Genomic DNA, 22,356 nt, shown 5'->3' on the forward strand with positions numbered 1-22,356 from the left:
AAGGAGGCGGGGGTTTTGCAGGTGCAGATGCTTGAGAAGGTGTCCCAGATAGAGGGCACAGCATGGATGAAGGTGTGGAGGGTGGCAAATACCAGGCCATCTTGGGAGGGATGAAAGCAAGGGGGTCACTGTGGTTACAGGATAAAGCATGTGTAGGTTAGTGATGGAAGCTGAGCATGGAAACAGGATGGGGCCAGACTCAGCATGTTCTCAAGACAAGGGTGATGCGCTGGAATTTTATTTACTTAGGCACAAGTGGCCATTGATGATGAGTTTGGAGGCAGGTGGTGCTCAGAAGGAAATGAGACCAGAGGGTGTTGAGCAAATGCCTCTTTCCTGGGAGACCACTGGCATAAGGTGATCTCAGGCTGGATTTGAGAAGATCCCTTTGGAATGTAGGGGGACATCATAGTGTTGGGATAATGAGGCGGGGGAGGTAAGCCACCCTGATTAAGAACAATTCCATGGGCTTTCGTTACTGTTCAGGATTTCCTGAGCTCTGGACCAGGCTACAGCCTCTGTCCTCTGGGAGCTTCTAGTCTTTGGGGGAGGCAAACATACCCCAGGAAACAACTGGAGACCCATCTGAGAGTGTGTGAGATCCAGCACCAAGGGGAGAGGGTCAGCAGGGGGTGCAGCATTTAGGGGCAGAAGAGAATGTGGGCAGAGTCAGTGGGTCAGGCTCCCTGGGTGTCCTTTGTAGGAGATGGTTGTAGATGACATCTCAGGTGTCCTCAGACTGCACATCCCCACATTTGGGAGAGGCACTGAGGATGGACAGAATTTGGATAGGTAGATGCGAGAGAAGTGGGCTTTCCACCGATTAGTGGCTGGGTCTTGGGGGTCAGGCCAGAGACAGGTGAAGACTTAGAATGTCTGAGGACACTGGGGAGACTGGTTGCTATCAGAAGTTCAAGTTGGGGAGGTGGGGTTGCAGACCCCCTGGGCCTGGCAGCCAAGAAGGGAGCCCTGGCTTGAAGCAGTGGGCCAGGGATGATCTGAAGAGACGTGGGGCCATTGGGGTTTGAGGTAGGCTAGCCTTGCAGCTGTCAGACTCCTAGGGTCCTACCAGATAAAGAAATGGTCCCTGGAGGCCCTGTCTGGGAGTCTGGCAGGCCTCACAAGATTTGGGGGATCCCATGGATTCTGCTCTATTCATAGGATTTGCTAAGCTTGCAAGGACCCTATGCCTCTCTTTGGCCTGCCCTTCCAAATCTGCAGAGCCCTTGCTCCAGGGAATGTAGTCCCTCACTCCCTTGTCTACCATCCCAGAGTCAAATGTGTCCCTGGGGACTGCAGGGAAGAATGGGGGCTGCTTTGGCTTTGAGACACAATCAAGTGGGTATATCCCATTCTGTGCCAATCCTAGGAAGACCTCTAGTGCCCTCTGTCTCCTCCCCCATCCAGGGCTAAGGGAGGTTCTGGGACTCTGGGTGGATAGTGGGTGGTGGTGGCCAGAGGAGAAACTCCCCCAGTGGCTGGATTATATCGGTGTTTGCAGGCCCTCAAGCCCCTTCTGCATGATAAATGTGTTTGGTGCTGAGTGTACGGTACAAGGTGGCAGAGATGGGTTTAGCTTGGGGGCTTTTTCCACTCACCCCAAACTTGGGAGCTCTCCTATGCCAGGCTTGTGGGCATTTGGCCAGCTCCAGGTCATCTCAGGCAAGAGAAACTTATAGCTGGGAAGCAAGGAGGGCTGGGAGATAAAAGAGAGAGAGGCATGGGTTTGACCAGACTTAGGGGTGAGACAGGGGCACATGAGAGTTTGGAAGACAGTAATGGGGGAAACAGGTATTTGAGGAACATTAAAGATGGGGGCAGAGCCTCAATGGGTTGGGAGAAGAGAGACAACAAGGAAGAGAGGCTAGGTCTGGCATGTCCCCTCCTCCCCTGCCCCTGCCCCAGGCCTCCTGTAGTTGCTGACCTGTACAAGTGGAACAGCCAGAGGCCAGTGTGATTTACATCATGGGTGTGTCCCGAGCACCTGCTGAACTATGATGACAATCTGTCCAATTTGAACCCCATTTGACTGTGGAAGCCTCCAAAGCTCCTGCATATAGCTCTGACTTCAGCCATTGGCACGCCAGCCCCACCACTGGCTTCAGTGCTAAGGATACAGCCTTCATTACCACCATTGGCAGCCTCTCACTACCACATGGTATTACCATCATCTGCTGTACCGGCCCCATCATCCCCAGCCACCCAAACTGCATCCCATGGGGTCCTGGGGGGTGCTGGGATCCAGGACTTGAGTCAGACCTCTGAAAGCGTCACCTACAGACCAATGATTCTCAACAACTTTAACCCTTAAAGGGACATGTGGCAATAACCTGAGATATTTTGGTTCACAACATTCGGACTGCTGGTGGCATCCCCTGGGTAGAGGCCAGGGATGCTGCTAAACATCTAAATAGAACAGAACAGCCCCCCAGCAAGGAATCATATGTTCCAAAATGTCAATAGTACTAAGGATCAGAAACCTGCGTATGGAGGTCCTATGCCCTCAGTTGACCTGACTCTGGCCTTCACCCCAAAATGTCACATCATGCCTCTGTTCCTGGACAAGGAGAAATCCTCATTGGTGCATCTTATGGCAACTCCTATTATTCACACTTCTTGGCCCCCCAGCATGTATGAAGAAGTGCAGAAGATCTAAGGTCCTCTGTGGCCACTGTCAAGAAGGAAAACGTACGGAAACAAGAGATTGTGCAGCACAAGGTGCGTCTGGGATTGAGGTCAGGATTTTGCCTGGGGCAGGGAGGCAGGGACTGGGCTAGAACCTGGAGGTATAAAGGCAGGAGTGCTCCGGCCTTCACTCCACAACAGCCCCACTTGGAGGGGCTCTTCCTCTGTGGCCAGTTGGGAACCAGCATCATGAAGTGGATGGCGATGGCCTTGATCAGCCTCCAGCTCTTGGAGGCAGCAGTGGTCAAGTGAGTCTGGGGCCTGGCTAGGGGCCACTCCACCTGTCTCTGCTCTGGAGTTTCTGCTGGGGCGAGGAAGGCTCCCCGAGCAGGTGTAAGGTGGGGACTCAGAGGTAGGAGGAGCTACAGCCTTTGCCCTCAGAAAGTGTCTAACTGAACCAAAGGAGAGTTTGTCCACCAGATGCCCTGCAAGTCAGTTAAAAATACTGACACTGAGCCTTGCAGTGCAGAAAGACAGGCTCATTCATTGGTGTGGCACTACCCAGGTGAACGGGGAGCTAATGCTCAGAAGTCCCAGACTCCCTGATGCTTGTAAGGGAGGTTTTTTGTTTTGTTTTTTTTAAGATTTATTTATTTATTTATGATAGACAGAGAGAGAGAAAGAGAGAGAGAGAGAGGCAGAGACACAGGAGGAGGGAGAAGCAGGCTCCATGCTGGGAGCCTGACGTGGGACTTGATCCCGGGACTCCAGGATCGTGCCCTGGGCCAAAGGCAGGTGCTAAACTGCTGAGCCACCCAGGGATCCCCTAAGGGAGGGTTTTTAAGGGAGATAATCAGAGATGAGGGGCTCGAGGTGGTGGGTTCTTCTGAAGGATCAGGGACTGGGTCAACCTCAAGATCAAATGACCTGTCTTTCTGGCACTGGTCTGTCTGGTTTGTTTCATCACCTGTGACTGGGTGGTCCTTCCCTCTCCTACTCTGGCTCTCCAAAACATCTCAGCAATGTGTGTCAGTGATGCTATCTTTGTTAGCAAAAATAAAATCACACCTTGTGATTGTGCAAGCTGATTCATTTCTTTCTCTCTTGAGCCTCATTTTCATTATCTTAAGCAAAGTGTCCTGGTATGTTCCCAATAATCGTTAACTATGGGCTACAGGCCTTTCTGCAGACTTACTCCGCTGGCAGTTGCACTTCCAGGCAAAGGAAAAGCACAGCCGCTTCCTTCCCCATCTGAGGAGAAAAGGTGGACCTGGGACAGAGCCAGGGTGACTGGTCCCAACAGACCCTCAACAGCCAGTGTGCATTCCTCCCGCAGAAAGGAACGATTATTTCTGGATGGGCAGGCATTCACTAAAAATTCCCTTAAGGCCGCAATCTATTTAGCACATGGCACAGCGATCTAAGGAGAAACACCAGGAACGTAGTGTCTACATGCTAGGGTGTCCGGAGAAAGGAAGCGAGGAGGCATGGCTCCCAGGATGTCCGGAGGGCGCCTGGCCTGCACCCTGCCTGCTGCCTCACCCGTAAACACTGATGCCCCAGTTGAAGACATGGCTCCTCTCAGAAACCTGCTTGTAACAGGCACATTCTGTAGAGGTGGCAAGCCCGAGCGGCCATCAGTCTTCACAGCTCAGTGTGAACGGGTTTAGTGGAGAATTTGGGGCCCTGAGAGAATGGGGAATCACATGGGAAAAGAAAAGAGGCAGGACTTCTGGAGTCTGGAATGAGCCTGGTGGAGCCATAGGGACCCCCTAGGCCATGGCAGCAAGCATGTCTTGGAAGAGGAGACAAGGGTGACAGAGGCAGAAACCCAGAGCCCCTCAGTTCCAGTTCCAGAGCTGATCTGGGCTCCAGACCACCCAGGCCAACCCCCACACCACCTGGTGTCTAGAGAAGAGCAGTGATTGGCCCCAGGCCAGACCATGAGAAGTAGGGGCAGACCTAGGACCCTGTCTTCTGAGTTCCGGTCTAGCATTGTCCCCTGTACCCATGCAGTGTCACATTCAGCCAGGGCCAGGTGCCTGAGGGCCACCATAAGAGAGGATTGGGGTGAACTCTGCATCTCCGAAATCTTACTTAAAAATCCAGGGTGCGGGATCCCTGGGTGGCGCAGCGGTTTGGCGCCTGCCTTTGGCCCAGGGCGCGATCCTGGAGACCCGGGATCGAATCCCACGTTGGGCTCCCGGTGCATGGAGCCTGCTTCTCCCTCTGCCTGTGTCTCTGCCTCTCTCTCTCTCTCTCTGTGACTATCTTAAATAAGTAAAAAAAAAAAAAAAAAAAAAAAAAATCCAGGGTGCCTGGGTGCCTCAGTCGGTTAAATGTCTGCTTTTGGCTCAGGTGATGATCCCAGAGTCCTGAGGTTGAGCCCCACATCGGGCTCCCTGCTCAGTGGGGAGCCTGCTTCTCCCTCTCCCTCTGCCCCTCCCCCTGCTGTGCTCGCTCTCTCAAATAAATAAAATCTTTTAAAAAATGCATATATCCTGGGCTGCCTGGCTGGATGACGCAGTAGAGCACATGACCCTTGATCCCAGGGTCCTGAGTTCAAGCCCTCCATTGGACGTAGAGCTTACATAAGGACAATGCATATATCCTGCCATGGGTGATGGCTGAAGCCCCCCTCCCCTTCCAGGGAAGGAATTTATGGGATGTCTGAGAGCAGAGGGCCAGGGCAGGATGGGACCCATCCTGGAGATGGGGCGTGGGCATGCATGGTGAAAACCGTATTTGTTTTCTGAGTCTTGGAACAAGTTTTGAGAAGAGCTTTGAAGGAAAGAGAAGGAGAGGGAAAGAGAGAGGCAGAGGGAGAAAGAGACAGAAGGGCAGAGCCAGGGAAAGAGACATGGAGACAGAGAGAAAGGGATGGAGCCAGAGCCAGAGCAGGAGTGAGAGGGAGCTAGGCACAGACACAGGGTGGTAGGCACAGGGGACACCAGGGCTGGGGGCCCGAGGCCCGAGGCTGGAGGTGGAGCGGTGGGGAGGGAAGGAGGGACAGACGATCAGCAATGCTGGCGGGAAGAGGGAAGTCCCTGCCCTGACACCAGCCCGTCTGCAGAGTTCCCCTGAGGAAATTAGAGTCCATCTGTGAGCCCATGAAGGAGAAGGGCTTACTGGGGAGTTCTTGAGGACCCCAAGAATGACCCTGCCCACAAGTACCACTCTGGCAACCTCAGTGTGGTCTTCAAGCCCCTGGCCTACCTGGATGTGAGTCCTGACCCTCTGTGGGGGTTCTTTCTCCTCGGTGCCAAAGGCTGATGAGGCTGGTCCCTGGGGGTGCCGCACGATCCTCTCCGTACCCTCCCACCTGGCCCCTGGGACCTGCTCCCTTCTCTCTACCTGCCAGCCCAGACTGAAGGTCTGTGTGTTCTCGGCAAGGATGGAAGATAGGCTTGGGCCTCTGCCTCTGGATCGCATTGTAGGGCAAGGGCTCTGTCCATGGAGGAGGCTCTGGGCCTGAGGGTCTCTGTATCCCTCCAGAGGTAATAGCCTGCCCCATGGCCCCCCAGAGTATGTACCTTGGGGAAATCAGCATTGGGACCCCATCGCAGAACTTCCTGGTCCTTTTTGATACTGGCTCCTCCATCCTGTGGGTGCCCTCCGTCCAGTGCCAGAGCCGGGCCTGTGGTAAGTGCAAGGCTTGCCAGGGAGAGTGGTTGGCAAGGGGAGGGCATTGATAGCCTCGGGGGAAGGAACCAATGAGGCAGGGATTGTGGGGCCTGGGTGCTTCAATCCTGAGAGTCAGGGGCATGTGCAAGACAGAGGGAAGAGGGATCCCTGGGTGGCGCAGCGGTTTAGCGCCTGCCTTTGGCCCGGGGCGCGATCCTGGAGACCCGGGATCGAATCCCACGTCGGGCTCCCTGCATGGAGCCTGCTTCTCCCTCTGCCTGTGTCTCTGCCTCTCTCTCTCTGTGTGACTATCATAAATAAATAAAAATTAAAAAAAAAAAAAAAAGAGGGAAGAGACTGGCCCTGGACCTGGGTGGTCTCTTTGTCTTCCCCCTCACCATCACGTGTTCCTCCACCCGCTCCAGCCCACCCCTTTTGCTCCATCCATCCCACTCCATTCTGCTCATTCTGTTCCCTGCCGACAATGCCATTCCGTCCCACCAAGGTCTATAACATTTTTTCTATTCCATCCCACTTCACTAAGTTCTCACAGAGTATCTCCTAGACACTGGTCCCTGTCTTACAGTTGTGTTTGGATACAGGCCATGCTCCCCTCCTTTAGGCTGCTCTGGTCCCTGCCGGAGCTTTGGGGTTTGGGTCCTGACACTCCTTGTCCAAAGAGTCCCTCATAGGCCATGTCTCAGGTCCTGGCATGGCCAGGTTCTTGATGGGGCAAGTGGGGGGAGAATGCAGGGATGCCTTGGAGGTTCATTTGCTCCTAAAGCTGATGGTAATTTTTAGGCACTTGCCTTGTGCCAGATGATCTGCAGGGGGCCAGGGAAACAGAGAGGGATTCTAAGCAACCTGCCTACCAAGGGTCACAGTCAAAGGACCACCAAGAGTCTGTAAGACGGGGCTTCGAGGCCAAGGCTGGCCACCTCACATGGGTTTTCACATCTTGGGAATCCCCTCAGCCAGGCATCCCCTGACTGCGTGGCCAGGGGTGCCGAGGCTCCAGGATGTGAGTACAGGCCAAAAATCGGGTGGGCAGCCCTCCACCTGCAGCCTGCCTTGGCAAATCCTCCTTCCCACTGTAGCCAGTCACCCCCACTTCAACCCCAACATGTCCTCGACTTACTCCAGCAATGGGCAGATCTTCTCTGCGCAGCATGGCAGCGGCAGCCTCAGTGGAGTCTACGGCTATGACACTGAGGGTGAACCATGCTGCAGGCTGCTCCCTGCCTCAGGGTGTGGGAACTGTCTCCAGGGCTCTGACCTGGGTTGGAACCTCCGAGGCCTCAGAGTCTGATGGGAGCTTCCAAGGAGACCCTGAAAATACAGAAAAACATTTAGTGCTCTACCAAGTTCAGGCCAGGACATGAGTATGCCAAGCGCTCCTTCAGGTAGTCAACCAGCCCTCGCTGAGCACTTCGTGGGCCAGGCACCCAGGACACCCTGATGAATGAGATGACCTGGTCCTTTCGTTAAAGAGCTTAAAGCCAGGATGGGGGGGAAGATGGAGGTGAGGGTGCTACAGCAGTTAGGAAAGGCCACTTGAGAGAAAACATGGCTCTTGTAAGATGTGTCAAGAAGGCAAGGGGCAGGGATCAGGGAGGGACGAACGAGGGAACCTTGAGGGTCTTTGTGGAGAGGGTTGTGGGAAGGTGAGTGGAGTTACACTTGTCACCTCCCACCGCCTGGGTGTGTCCCTTCCAGGTCCAGAGCATCCAGGTCTCCAACTAGCAGTTCGGCCTCAGTGAGCATGAGCCAAGTCCCTACTTCCTCTAGGTCAGGTTTGATGGCATCATGGACTTGGCTTACCGGGCCCTGGCAGAGGGCAGGAGCATCACAGCCCTGCAGGGCATGCTGCAGGCAGGCCTCCTCTCCAGTTAAGTCTTCAGCTTCTACCTGGGCAGGTAAGAAACTGCACGGGGGTCCTTAGCTCCCAGGCAACTCCCTCCATCCTCCCCAGACCCTGGATGGGTGGGCTTAATGCTTTGGGGTTTGGCGGCCTCCCAGCAGGCATTTGGCTCCAGCTACTACTTGTGTCCAGAACTTTCCTCCTGGGCTTCTAAACCGTCCCCCTGTCCACCCACTTTTCCATCATCCCTGTGTCTGTCCCCAGCCCACTCAGATTTTTCTTTGTATTTCGTGGTCAGTTTAGAATCTTTCCCTCATCTGGGTGAACTTAGCTTTAGTGTGGCTGCTGATTCTCAATACCACTGGGATTTACCTCCTGCCCAGAGCCACAGTTCACTCATTGCCTCCTGAGCAAATGTTTTCTACCCGGACACTTCTTTTGTATAAAAATCTACTGCCTCATCTCCTTTGATGTATTGTTCCAGCCAGGTGCCAGAGTCTTCCGGTCAAGGTTCATCATTTGTCCCCAGGAAGGTGTTTTCCTCACCACAAACACAAGCAATGCAGCCATTTAGTGTGGGAGCCAGGTGGTGGGGGCGGGGTGTGTGGCCTGGGATGATGGGCTTTCCTTCTTTCCTCTCCACAGTGAGCCAAACACCTTCTGGAGATAGTCAGCATCTGCTATCCGGCCTTAATCACTAGAGTGACTTTCAACAATATTTCCCTGTTCCTAATGTTGCTGACTTGGTCTCTACCTCCAGTTACAATTCATTTTGAGTTTAGCCCCTAGAGCTCCGCCCAATTCCACACTCAGATTTGGCTACCAGGGGAGGCTGAAAGGAGGTGGACTATTCTTCCCTCCCTTGGGCCAAGGCCCCACCTCCCTCCAGTCCCAGCAGAAAAATGTCAACCGGGGTGCAGGGTCAAACTCCCAGTGACACACAACACTAGCAGCAAGAAGTGAACGGGAGAGAGGAAGGGGTGTGAGACAGGGTGTGGGCCACACAACCAGCAGCCTCCCCAGAGGCAGGGCCTTGAGGGCAGCATTACCTAGACCAGAGGCACTGGGAATTCTAAGGGGCTCTGCTTGGAGCCGCAGTGAGAAAGGGGGACAGAACTCCTTCCCTCAGGGAGGAGGTCTGAAGGGAGACACAGCCCTGCCCCCAGGGATCCCCAGTCTGAGGGGAGACACAGCCCTGCCCCCAGAGAGCCCCAGTCTGCAGTGGGTGGGGGAGGGAGACACAGACCTGCCCCAGGGAGCCCCAGTCTGAGTAGGTGACATACTCATGCTCTAGGGACCCTCAGCCTGCAGCCAGGGCAGGATCTCTCTTTCCCTCTGAAGGCGATTGCTGGACCGGAAATCTTTTCTATAGTCATCCCTGACTCACCCTTCCCTTTGCCTTCTGCAGAGATAGGAGCTCTCAGAACAGAGCAGTTCTCATATTCAGAGGGATGGACCACAGCCTGCACAAGGGAACCAATCTACTGGGCCCCAGTCACCCAGGAGCACTACTGGCAGATTCGCATTGAGGAGTGAGTGTGTGCTGGGGACGTGAGGAAGTGGCAGGCTTTGAGGCCTTTCATGGCGTGCGTGCATGCACACGCGCGCGTGCACACACACACACACACACACACACACACACACAGGTTGGTACCGCTAGGAGGTCGGGCTAGGCGACTCCTGAGGCCTGCCCTTACAAAGCCACAGATGTCCTCTGTTGGAGATTGAAGGCCCACCTCAGCCTGAAGAAGTGGGTGAGGTGGGGACAACATAATAGGGGCAGGTCTTAGAATCTCAAACATTATAGACTCTGTGGTCCAACACTGTGTGTTACAGGTTGTAAACTATGGTGAATGTGGGGGGATTAATGTGCTCAACGTACTTACAACCATTCAGTGACCCAGGCTTTCAGTGTTTCTAGAACCTTCCTTGCAACTTTTAAGAAAGACATTCCATGGCCATTTAGGTGTCCTTGGACAGACTGAGCCGGGGGGTGGCTGGATTGACCTCTGCAGAGTCCTGACTTTCCTGAGGTGTACCTTGATTCTGTGGCTGAAGCTGTTTATTCCTCAGAGGCCGGGAAAGCCCACCTCCGAAATGCCCTGAGCTGGAGTTGCTAAGGGCGCTCCTCTCCTCACCATTCAGGTTCCTCATTGGCGGCTGTGCCACCAGCTGGTGCTCCCAGGGCTGCCAGGCCATTGTGGACACAGGCACATCTCTGCTCACTGTACCCCAGCAGTAACCTGAGTGCCCTTCTGCAGGCCATAGGGGCCCAGGCGGACCAATATGGACAGGTGTGTCTGGTGGAGGCATCCCCCTCTTTCGGAGAGGTTTGTTGGGAAGCATTTATGATTCTTCCGGGAGTAGCCCCACTCTTGGCCTCTGTGCTTCCAGCTGCCCAAAGCCCTGGAGGTGGTGGGGGGGTGTTGGGCTGGAGGCCTGGAGACTGAGTCCGGGGTGTGGAGGCTTGTGCTGAGGGGGTAAGGGGTGGTCATGACTGGTCAGAATTTCCTTGGAGGTTTGGCCCCTCCAAGGAAACGGGTTAAACTCTTCCCAGGCAAACTAACCAGAACGGGAGGCCAAGCAGGGCAGCAGGGCCCGGGGCGCTGAGGTGAGGAGGTTGGTAGGTCCGCTCGGGTGGACCTCGAGGCACCTGGGCCCTCTTCCTCTCTGCAGTTTATCGTGGACTGTAACAACGTCCAGAACCTGCCCACCTTGACCTTCCTCATCAGGGAGTCGTGTCCGTTTCTCCCTGCCATACCACTCCTTCCTCTTCACAGTGAGTCTGTGGGGACGCAACTGGGGTGTGAGGGGGGCCTGGGAGCCGCTGGGTCTCCTTATCATGTACCATTTCCTAGCTCCTTGCAAGCGCTGCTTTATTTTTTCCACTTGCTGGCTCCAAACCCCTACTCTGGCAAGAGGCTGTTAAACAGAAGAGTGTCATCTATTATCGATCACTATTCTTAATTGGTGCAGAAAGGCACTGGGTTGGTTTGTTGAGCGCTGACATGTCAGCACTTGGGGAAGCATTGTGCCCACACTGTCCCACTGAAGTTTCAGGACATTCCAGGAGGGAGATGCTAATTTCTATTTTACAAGTGAAACCTTGGAGGTCTGGAGAGGTTGAGAAACTGACACAGGGCTACACGGCTAGTCGGGGTGAAGCTAAGGTTGGAAGCCAAGTTGGTGTGGCTTCAAGGCTTTGCCAGCAGGCTGACCTGCTCCACGTCGGGAGCAAAAGGGAGTGCGTGGGAACTCGGGGAGAGGAGGCTGCAGGTGGTCACCGAGGTCTGCATTTACCCATTGCAGAAATCCCTCCTACTCTGGGGCTCAGTCAGCCTGGGGGGCCTCCAGGGGAGCACACCTGGCTCCCTCATTTCTGCCTTTGTGCTCAGGGCTGAGCAGTGCCCTGTCCATGTGGGAGCCAATGAATGAGCGCTGCCCTTCCGTGTTGTGCAGGAAAATGGCATTTGTGCCCTGGGGGTCCAGGCCACCTACCTGCCCTCCAGCAGTGGCCAGCCCCTGTGGATTCTTGGGGTTGTCTTCCTCAGGTCTTACTACTCCATCTTTGACATTGGCAACAGCAGGGTGGGCTGCGCCACTGCCGCCTAGACTCAGCGCCTGGAGGCCTGGGCTTCCTTCTTCCTCTGGACTCAATCCCTCCCCACAACCCCCACCCTACCCTCGCCCTGCAGGAGGTTCCCTGTGTGCTGCTTCTCTGGATTCCGTCTTCTTTTGCTGGCTTCTGGACTTTCTGTCACAATAAATAGTTATTCTCCTTGTTGGCCAGCGTGTTGTTTTTAGAAGGTGGTTGTGGCCTGTAAGGCAGCTCCTGGTCACAGGGAATAGGAGGGAAGAGTGGGAGTCGGGGCAGATGTGCCTCTGCTGGACCCTGTTCTCCCTCAGAGTCTGGGAGGCTTGTGGGGGCCAGAGAAGGGTATCATTGAGATTCTAAGAGAGAAGGGGCATAACATAGGGCTTGGGGATGGGCCCTGTACCCTTCAGACTTGGGAGTCTCTCTACAGCTTCTCTCTGGAGAGAGAAAAGAGTGGTAGTGACACTGAGGCAGGACATTCTTTTGTGAGGGGCCAAGGGGCCCAACCGCCACAACCCCAAATGTTCTGCTCACTTAATTGACCGAATGACCAGCAGAATCACCCCAGGCAAGTCTACTACCTCTGTGACGAGGGCTTCCATGCCTCCCATACCTAGGCCTTCATTTTGTCACCTGTGATTGAATTTGCACTAGGAGCTTCTGAGAAATGCTAGATGCCTATGTGCACTTGTGACAGTCATGGGTCCTGTGCACTTGTGACAGTCATGGGTCCTTCTGGAAGGGGGATAATGCTACCAAAACCTATTTCCAGGAGGGCTCCAGGAGGTCTGGGCTGAATGAACCTGATCATATTTTCACGTAGAGTCCTATGCCCCAAGGTCTGTATTTGAAGAAGGACTGGCCCTCACCTGTGGATAAGAGGGAAACTACTTGAATCACATGAGATCAAGCCCACTTGCTCTAAGTGAACAAAATAAGATATTTTCGCCCTCTAGACTTCATTCTATTCTTTTTAGGAGCCACTGGGTAAAAGACCCACAGTCCTTGGGCAACATGTATGGGGGATAGGAGGAAGGGGAGCAAGCAGAGAAAGGTGCTCAGCCCTGTAACTTCCAACAGGGAGAAGGATGTGAAAATTTCTTCTGGGCATCATCATAGGGTGGAGAGGGGGCTGGTGGCCAGCAAGTTAGGACTGATGAGGCTTGAGGCGGGGTATTACTGGAAAACCATAATGGGAGGGTTATAGGCTCCTTATACACACTTCTTCCACCCTGATCCCAACTTTGCTTCTTATGCTCAGGGGCAGGAATGAAATACAAGATCCAAGTCTAGCACTCCACTCCGAACACGAGGGAAATTGAGGTTTGCTACTTAGTAGTTTCTATGGCAATGGCACACCACGGGGACCCCGCATCTTTCCGAGAATCTGGGAAAGATAGGGTGCTGCTGGCCTCTCCTTGGGGTCAGAGAGGCCCCGGAGCATATCCTAGTGAGCTGTAGTTCAAGGCATCTCTGAGTGAGAAGAGGAAAAAAAAAAAAAAAACTTGCAGAAGGGGCAGAAAGAATAGGAACAAGTCAGAGGAACAAGTCCCCGTCCCTCCCTGCACACAGGCCGGGACCCACAGAGTGGGACTACAAATCCCAGCGTTCCCGGCAGAGCCGCCGGGAGGGACTACATTTCCCCGCGGGCGCCGCGGTAGGCCCCGAGGGGCGGAGCAGGGCGGGGCGGGGCGGGGCGGGGCGGGGCGGGGCGGACCGTGGGGGGCGTGTGCTGCCCTCTGCCGGGCGCGGCGGGAAGTGGGCGCGGATTGACAGCGGGAGCCCGGCGCCGGGCGCGGGGCTCGGTGACAGCGGAGGCGGCGGCCGCGGGCTGGACCCAGCGAGCGGCGCAGCGGCGCCGACGGCAGCGGGCAGGGCGGACGGCGCGGGCCTCCTCAGGGGCGCGCAGCCGGAGGGGTCCGGGAGGGGGCGGCGGGCGCAGCTCGCGGCCGGACACCTGAACTTGGGACAAGTTGCCAGAGCCGCGGGGGACAGGCGGCGGACGGACTGACCTTCAGAGCTAGGTGAGAGGGGCCGCGGGCAGGGGGTGCTCGGAGGGCCCGGGGCGCCGGACCCGGCCCCCCCCGCCGCCGCGGGTGCGGGAGCCAGGTGGGTGGAGGGGGCGCGGGCTGCAGCCGGGCCGCGGAGTGCGTGTGCCGCGCCGCCACCCGCGCCGCCACCCGCGCCGCCGTCCGTCCAGCCCCGGGGCTCGGCGCAGGGCCAGGGCGGCGCCGCCCGCGGAGCCCGGGAGCCGCTCCGGCCCCTCATGCGGGCCGGGCCGGGCCGGGGGCGGCTTCTCGGCGACCTTATGTAACCAGGCGGGAGGGGCCGGGGCGGGCACGGGCCTTCCCGGCTCGGGAGCGGGGAGCCCAGGGCGGGAGTCGTGGGAGTGAACTCGCAGCAAGTTTGAGGGACGTGCGGGCCCTGCGCCTCCTCCTTCTCCGCGGGAGGCGGCTGCGGCGGGCGGCACGGGGAGGGCGCCCGAGGCCCGGGAGGTGTGCGGGGGCCGAGTCCCGCCCGGCCAGGCCCGGCCTGAGGGTCCCGGGAGTGGGCGGGCCGGCGCGGCGCCACGCCCCGGGGCTGGGCGGCCGGTGGGGGCGGGTGCCAGCGCCCTCCCTCCCTCCCTCCCTTCCCGCCCCTGCCTCTCCCCGCGTGGCTCCCCCGGGTCCCCGGGCTCAGTCTTTTGCTCCCCTTTGCAGTATTGCGCGACCTCTGGGAACCCCAAGCCTAGAGCTCCCCCTCCGCGCGCCCGTCCTTCTGCCCCCTGGGCTCCCGGCCATCTGCCCCCCACCCCCTCGGTCCCGCATCCCGGAAAGCACGCCCCCTTCCCCTTGCGCCGGGAGTTGGCACCGCCCAGCCCCTTGCGGTCCCGCCCCCGAAGTCCGAGCGGGGTCCGGTCCCCGAGTTCCCGAACCCGGGGCGGCCGCGGGGGCGCAGCGCGTGCACTTCCCTGCTCCGGGCGGGCGGGCAGACGCCAGCTCGGTCCCCGCCCCTCGGCCCCGGCCGGCCCCGGCCCCGGCTTCACGCTCGGCTGCCCCGAGCCGAGCCGCTCGAGTTTGCGCCAGCAGGTTCGCGCCGCAGCCGCCTGGCGCGCCCCAGCCTCGCGCCCCGGGGGGGAGGGAGGGCGCCCGGGGCGGAGCTCCTCGGCACGCGCTCCCCGCGTTCCCCCGCGGCCGCTCCCCGCGGAGGCCTCCCCCAGCCCAGGCCAGGCCAGCCGGGACTCTCTCCGGCCCGTTCTGGGCACGGCTCGGCGCGGACGCCTTCTGGACTCGACTCGAGCGCAGGCCTTTCTCTGGCTTCCCGTCGGCGGGGAAGTGTCAGTTACCGCCCAGCCCCCACCGAGTGGGGGGTCTCCCTGGAGCGGAGGAGGAAGGGCAAGGCCGGTGCAGGCCCTTGGGATGCTTCTCAGATGTGGGCTCAGGCCCCTGTACCCGCCCCATCCAAGATTCCACTGGCCCAAGACCTGGCAATTCTTGGGGGGGGGGGGGGGGGGGGGGAGGCAGCTCTGGTTTCCTCTTGGGCGGCCAGATGCGGTTGGCTCAGATCAGAACGGAGTTCCTGGCTCCTTAGCCTGTTTGCTCTGAGGCCTTCCCTGTGTCCAGCCTGGGGGACAGCCTCCAGGCCCTGCCCTCAGGCAGATAACAGTCTGGGGGAGAGATGCCAGCAATAAAGGCCAGTCTTAGACACAGCGGAAGGGGAGAGCCCGACGCGGGAGTTTGCTGGTATGCTAGTACCATGCCTCAGTTTCCCCAGCCGTAGGAAAAACAGCAGTTCACTCTGTTTCTTTCTGCCCCCTTCTTTCTGCTTGCCCCTTAGCTGCTGGGGTAGAAGAGTGAGGAACCAGAAAGCATAAACGAAAGGTTGTTTGCAGACTCTGCTCTGCTTCTCTGGAAGGGAGCCTATATTGCTTACAATTTACAAGGCCTGTTAACAGCTGCAGTGCTGTTTTGCCCTCAGCTCAGCTCTGTGAGGTACAGACAGTTGGGAATCCTGTTCTGGGTGCCACGGAAGTGGTGCAGGGCACAGGACAGGGGACATCCCCTCAGGTGAGCACTAAATCCACGGAGAACGAGCTGGTCTTCTGAGGGCTGAGGCCAGTGTGACTCACAGTCAGAGGTGGGCAGAGGGTGGGCCAGGAGAGGCAAGATCCTATCCAGGGGCCTGGGATGGTGGGGATACCCAGTGCCCACCCCCATTGCCGGGGAGGCCCCTTTTCAGCCTCAGAGCTGGAAAGTAAGTAGGAGGGGCCTCCCACCCTTCAGGCCTGGCTGTCCTTTGAGGGTCTGGCTTCTGGCCCTGATCCCTCTTGGGGCTTTGTTTATGGCTGTAATTGTATCATTAGCTGGAGTTTATAGAGTAACTTAGCACCTGCCCCCACAGGGAGTGGCCCAGCCACCCCCTGGCTTCTCTCTCTTCCTTTTCAAAGTCAACTTGGTTTCTGCCGGCAGGCAGCAGGCAGCAGGGGTTTCCCCAACCGCAGCTGGCATGAAAGCCAGGTTGGGCCTTTGTCCTAGGGATGGAGGGCAGTCAGCACTTGGGGCCCAGCTTGGGGCTGCCCTGGAGATGACTGTGGAAATTGGGTTGACCTCCTCTGATACAGCAGGAGAGAGGTCAGGATTTCCAGAGCTGCCAGAAGTGTCCACATCCTAGGATGCAGCAAGTGAATACGCATATAACGTGTATATCTTCCTCTGAAAAAAGAGAGAGAAAAAGGTACCCTCCTTCCAGGCTGTTGTGAGGATTCAGGGTGGAGCAGTGCCTGGTACATGGTGAGTCCATAGTGTTGCTCTGTGTTTCACTGTGTCATGTGTGTAATTGATGGGAGTCTGTATGTGTGGTTATGAGATTATAGGTATCTAGGTACCTGTATATATATGAATTGTGTATGTGAGTGTCTAGGAGAGTATAACAACACGATATTGTTTACATATGTATATTTTAAAGATTTTATTTATTTATTCATGAGAGACACACAGAGAGAGGCAGAGACACAGGCAGACGGAGAGCCAGGCTCCCTGCGAGGAGCCCGATGTGGGACTCGATCCCAGAACCCTGGAATCAGACCTGAGCCAAAGGCAGATGCTCAACCACTGAGCCACCCAGGCGCCCCAACATGATATTATATTAATAGAATATTCATCTAGTCTCTTTATATTATGATGGAACATTATGAGAAAATTTAGTTATAAACAATAGTTGCCAACATTTATTATGTATTTACGCTTTAGAATGAAGTAGCAATGATTATTTTCATCAACAGATTCAGAGAAGTTAAGCAGGTTGCCGGAAGTCACAGGGATTCTAACCTGGGTCCAACTGCCTCCAAAATCCATATTCTCAATCTCTAAAGAAGGCCACCTTGGGTTTCTCAGGAGTTCTCTCTGAAAAGGTGAGCAACCATGGTCTGGGCACCTTTGCCCTATGCAGGGTCTCCTGCTCCAAGCAGGGGTGGGAACTTGCTGAAGCCTCTGCCCGGAGACCACACTTGTCTCCCGGCTGCTGTTCTGAGCTGCTGACACAGGTGACCAAAGGACCTCTGGTGAGAACTCTCCTGACTGGCGGTGGGAGGAGAAGAGTTCAGACAAGGCTCCCTGGGTCTCCTTGGAAACCTCACACATTAACCTATGGTGCAGCCCTCACTAGGCACTTGTTTACTCAGATGTGGGGAAAAGGCTGTGGCAGCTCCTGAGTGAGAATAAACAGCGACTAAGGTTAAGAAAGCACAGGAGTCCTCTTACTGCAGGCTGTACTGCAGCAGGTCCCTGCCTGTCTCAGGCTCTGTTTCTGCGTCTGTGAACCTAGAGCATCTGTGGGGTCTCCTCCAATGTGAACTTTCTACTGATATCTGGCGACAGGCACCTGGTGGACGGGCGAGGCTTCCCAAAGGGACGTGTGCTAGGAGGGAGCACTGCTGAAGTCTAATCCGTAGAGCTGGAACTCCAGGCTGGCCCTGATGGTGCGACCAGCTAGTTTTTCTTGGGACATAGTCCTAGCCAGCATGGATTGAGCACTGAGCGAAGTGCCATCTAGCCTGAGATAGGTGACAGCCTGAGCTCCTGGGCCGGGCTGCTTGGCTTGGAATCTGGCCTCTGCCACTTACTAGCTGTGTGACCCTGGGCAAGCTGCTTAACCCTGCTGTGCCACCGTTTGCACACCTAAAAAGCAAGGATTATGATAGCACCTGCTTAATAGTGCTCTAGAGAGGGCTAAACAATGTTTTTAAAACTTTTATTCATTTATTTGAGAGAGAGAAAGAGAAAGAAAGCGTGCAGGGGGAGGGACAGAGGGAGAGGGAGAGAGAATCTCAAGCAGACTCCAAGCTAAATGAGGAGCCTGACTTGGGGCTTGATCCTGGGACCCTGAGGTCATGACCTGAGCAGAAATCAAGAGTCAGAGCCTTAACTGACTGAGCCACCCAGCACCCCATCTGGGCTAAATATGTTGATGCATGCTGCCTGTATAAGACTTTGAATAGTATTGTGCTAAAAAATGTTAGTTATCATAACTGACTCTTACAACTCATTTATTTCTTTATTTCTCATTTCCACGTGAGGACATAGGGGCACAGAGAGCTCTAGCGAAGAAAAAAAGACCTATGAGTTGCCCACAGGACTCCCCCAGGCACCTAACACCCTCGAGAAATGCCTTCTGTGGGGCTTTGCAGCTTCTGTGGCCACAGGCCCCACTGTTCCCTGGTGACCACACCCAGCCCAGTCTCTACATTTAACAGGATGGCACAGAGAACCTGCCAATGCTTGCAGCATCGCTACCACCCCTGGTCCACCCCGCCCGCGGGGATTCCTTGATTAGCATCTGGCCTGGCAACTTACTACCCATCACTGACCCATGGCTTTCCCCAGCACTTCTGCTGTCTGCCCCTCCTCCACCCTGTACCAGAGGTACATCACCCCTTGGCTTCAGTAGTATCCCAGCAACAGGGCAGGACCTGGGATTTCCTGCACACCCAGGAAGTGCTCTGCTGTGGGATGGTGGATAGTGGGTGACAACAGAGGGCACCTGAGAGAGGCGGAAGCACGAGGCAGAGTCATCACTGGTTTTTCTTCTTGGCTCCTAGGTGTGGGCGTAAGGATGAGGAGAAAGGAGGCCTGACTACCCCCACCCCCATCCAGTGGAGACCCCAAGATAAAATGTGATGCCTTGGGGATTCATCCAAAATTCCAGCAGACTTTCCAGAAATCCCTGGCCCATATTTCCTCCTGCCAGTCCTTGTTCATGCTGATCCCTTCTGCTGGCACCCCCTCCTTTGTATCCTTCCCTCTAACCAAATCCTCTGTCCATCAAGGCACACCTTCCTGGGAGACCAGAGGATTGTTCCATTTGACAGTAGCTCTGGCTGGATATTATGATCACCAGGGGAGCTCTTGAAAAATACTGGTACATCCGGAGTGCCTGGCTGGCTCACTTGGTAGAGCATGTGACTCTTGATGTTGGGATCACGAGTTCAAGCCCCACATTGGGTGTAGGGCTTATTTAAAAAAAAAAAAAAATACTAGTGCATCTGAATCTTGAGGGAGGAGCCTAGGCATCAATAAGCCAAAAATTCCCCAAGTGATTATAATGCCATTTCTCCAGGGCAGTGGAGTGGGCATCAGAATCTCCTGGAGACAATTGTTAAAACACAGATTGTGGGACGCCTGGGTGGCTCATGGGATCCCAGGACGCCTGGGATCGAGTCCTTCATGGGGCTCCCTGCGTGGAGCCTGCTTCTCCCTCTGCCTGTGTCTCTGCCTCTCTCTGTGTGTCTCTCGTGAATAAATAAAATCTTTAAAACAAACAAACAAACAAACAGATTGCTAGGGCCTTACCCTCAGGGCTTCTGACTGAGTAGGTCTGGAATCAGTAGGTCTACAAATCCCAGTAGGTCTGCAATTTGTGTTTTGGATGTGTTCTTGGGGGATGCTAATGCTGCTGGTCCCCAGGCCACACTTGGAGAACTCACTGCTTCACAGCTACCCAGGCAAGAGCATTCTGTCTTCTGGGTCTCTCTGATTGCTTTGGACCTCTTAGGCCTGTCTCCTGTCTGAAGCCAGGTCCCCAGGGGCAGGGACCACTGTGAAATCATCTGGTGACTGCCAATCCCTGGCATATAATCAGCCTCCCTTCCCCACCCTGGCTCTCTGCCCCCACCTCCTGTTAAACTGACCACTGTCTAGCCTTGAGGTCTCGGCACCCCCCTCTAAGACAGGTGCTCAGGAAATATTTGCTGCTTGCGTAAGGTGGGATGAGGTAGACGAGAAAGGACAGCACTGTCCCCAAGAGTCATGGGAACAGGGGACAGGGTCTAAAACTCCTGCCAAAGTCCTTGTAGCCAGAGTGGCATTGCTGGGATGTAGGGTGGGGTGGGGTGGGGGGAGTCCTCCAAAGTGGCCCTTCACGCCGTAGAAAGACCCACACTGTTATTTTACTTTCCTACCCCGTGGTGGGCAGGTATGGAATCACTGTTTGAATCGTGTTTCTTGCTAATAACAAAAATGATAAAACATGCAGGAAAAGTAGCAGTGCCCTTCGCCTTCCTCACCCAGACTGGAGATGTTGCGGAGGAGAGGGGGAGTCACTATTGGATGTAGGGGTATCTCCATCATCTTCTAGGAGGTCCTGAGCCTTGGGGTGGATCCTTTCTTGGAAGCTGGAGGAGTTGGAGCAAACCCAGAAGAGAGGTGAGAAGAGGCGGTGGCAGGGCCCTCAGCCCTGCAGGGAGGTGGCAGGATGAGCTTGGTGACTGAGCCATTCAGTCCACAGATGAACGGAACACTCCACCGTCAGCACCCTGAGCACAGAGGTCTGATCTGTTTTGTGTGAGGCTGTATCCCCAGCACCCAGAAGAGAGCCTCGTACACAGTGGGTGCTCAGTAAACCTTTGTGGAGTGAAGGAACTCGTGTGAATTGAGCCCCCATCAATTACCTAGAAATGAGGACACAATAGGTCTCTGCCCCACAGGCAGGGTATCAGCTTCACCATCTACTACTCAGGGATGGGTACACAGCTGCACAAGGAGGATTTCCCTGGCTCTGCCCGCCTCCCCCGCACCCTCCCCCCCTACTCTCCCCGGGATCCAGGTCCAGCTTCACTCTGGTTTAGGGCTGACAGTTTGTCCCTTCCTGTACAGAGTTTGCCAGCAGCATCCCTCCCCCTGCCCCATCCCCGCCCCAGTTCTACCAGTGGGTCCGTGGGGTGGGGCTCTGGTTTGTTTTCTCCTGTTTGCCAAGGGAAGTCACAGCCTGTCCTCTGCCTTGTTTATAATTGGTTTGGGGACAGCACCTGCCCCAGCCCCCCCTGCAGTCCCTGAGAGGTACAGAGTGGCCAGGAGGTGACACACTATCCTGTCCAGTCCCTGGTGCCTCTTGTCTCCTCCTGGCTCTGGCCAGGTGTGCTCTCAGCTGCCCCTGTGGCGTGGTGCTGGCTGGCTCTGCTGCTGGCAGGCTGGGGCTGTGGGGCTGGGAGCCTTAGAAGCTAGCTGCTGCTACCCCCATATTTTGGACAGTGGAGGACTGGGGCCTGGGGAGCGTGAGGGAGCCTTTCTAGCACCCCATGGCCTGGAGCACCCTTAGAGTCAACAGGCATGAATTGAGTACCTCTCGGGCTCCTAGCACTGTGCCAGCCAAGTGGGGTGGGTGGGGATGAGAACACGGCTCCTCCCTTAAAGCTGACAGCCTGGTGAGGAATTTCGGTAACCACAGAGGACAGAGAGAGGCCGATTGGTGTAAGATAATACAGAATTACATAGACATGAATGGAAATGTGTTTAAGCCTGGCCCTTCACTCTGGAAAGCATTCTTCCTTGTTCTAGAGTGAGTTTTTACCAAAGAGTTCATGCCAGCATAGGAGCTCAGCCCTACCCACTCTCTGGGCCCCAAGAAGGGCAGCTCTATTGTTCTCTGGATCCTCTTACCTGGGAGTCACCTCTACAGACCCAGGAAGCTTCACTCCTGGACAGAGTCCTTCCTTCCAGGAGGACTAGAGGCTACTGAGTACAAGGGGAGACCACCGGGAGGCGGCTGGCCACCCACCTGCCATTCGGAAGCCCTGGGCCATGGAGGGTGTGCTAAATTAGGCCTAACTCAGATCTCCTTGGGCCTGCCTGTTGCTGCACCCTGGGACTTGACCTGGAATCTGGGGTCATGATTCTGCTCCCCGCACCGCCGGTACCTTCTTTCCTCCCCTCCTTCTTTTATACCCCACAGCCCCCTCCCTCTGAACCTCCAGCTACTTCCACTGCATCTGGAACATCGGCCCCCAAAGCATGTATGTCTCTCTTTCTTGCTCTCTCTTACCCTTCTCTCCCTCCTCTTTACTTCTTTTTCCACCTCCCATCTTCAGAGGGTGCCTTCCCAGCGTGAGCCCATGAGTCCTGCTGTTGGCGCCTGAAAGAATGGATGGTCCTGGGGAGAGTGAGACGGGTGTGAAGGTGTCCAACCTGATGCATCTCCCTGCCCTAGAGTAGCCAGGGGCTAGCGGTGGCAGGGTCATCTAGAGGTGGTGATAGAGGGATGGGCTGAGGGGCAGCCAGCCCTGGCCAGCTGGGGGTGCCCCTCCACAGATAGCCCCAAGCATCGCCAGATACTCCAGGCCTGGGACTAACTATAGATTCTCATCCAGTTTGTTGGGCCTAATTATAGTGGTTTTCAAAGC

General features: G+C 56.0%; 2 protein-coding genes across 7 annotated transcripts in view; both read left to right on the forward strand.

Moving 5' to 3' along the window:
* The first annotated feature begins 680 nt into the window (after positions 1 to 680).
* Positions 681 to 11,832, forward strand: PGC (progastricsin). The gene is given in 13 exon segments (XM_072831638.1): positions 681 to 2,933; positions 5,699 to 5,761; positions 5,763 to 5,847; positions 6,150 to 6,267; positions 7,347 to 7,552; positions 7,966 to 8,183; positions 9,540 to 9,585; positions 9,587 to 9,642; positions 10,256 to 10,349; positions 10,351 to 10,404; positions 10,787 to 10,840; positions 10,842 to 10,889; positions 11,570 to 11,832. Coding segments are annotated over 13 exon segments (1,254 nt in total). The 5' UTR covers positions 681 to 2,874; the 3' UTR covers positions 11,723 to 11,832.
* A 1,738-nt stretch (positions 11,833 to 13,570) lies between these two features.
* Positions 13,571 to 22,356, forward strand: part of TFEB (transcription factor EB) — a 55,391-nt gene continuing 46,605 nt past the window's right edge. For 3 of the 6 annotated variants that reach the window (XM_072833069.1, XM_072833066.1, XM_072833068.1), the window contains exons 1-3: positions 13,589 to 13,729; positions 16,306 to 16,474; positions 16,966 to 17,094. The gene's annotated coding sequence lies outside the window, so the exon portion shown is untranslated. Of the gene's footprint in view, positions 13,730 to 16,305; positions 16,475 to 16,965; positions 17,095 to 22,356 lie in introns of all 6 variants that reach the window. The other 3 variants (XM_072833070.1, XM_072833064.1, XM_072833063.1) reach the window with 3 other exon arrangements.

This window comes from Canis lupus, chromosome 7 (assembly GCF_048164855.1).
Source record: "Canis lupus baileyi chromosome 7, mCanLup2.hap1, whole genome shotgun sequence".
Lineage (NCBI taxonomy): Eukaryota > Metazoa > Chordata > Mammalia > Carnivora > Canidae > Canis > Canis lupus.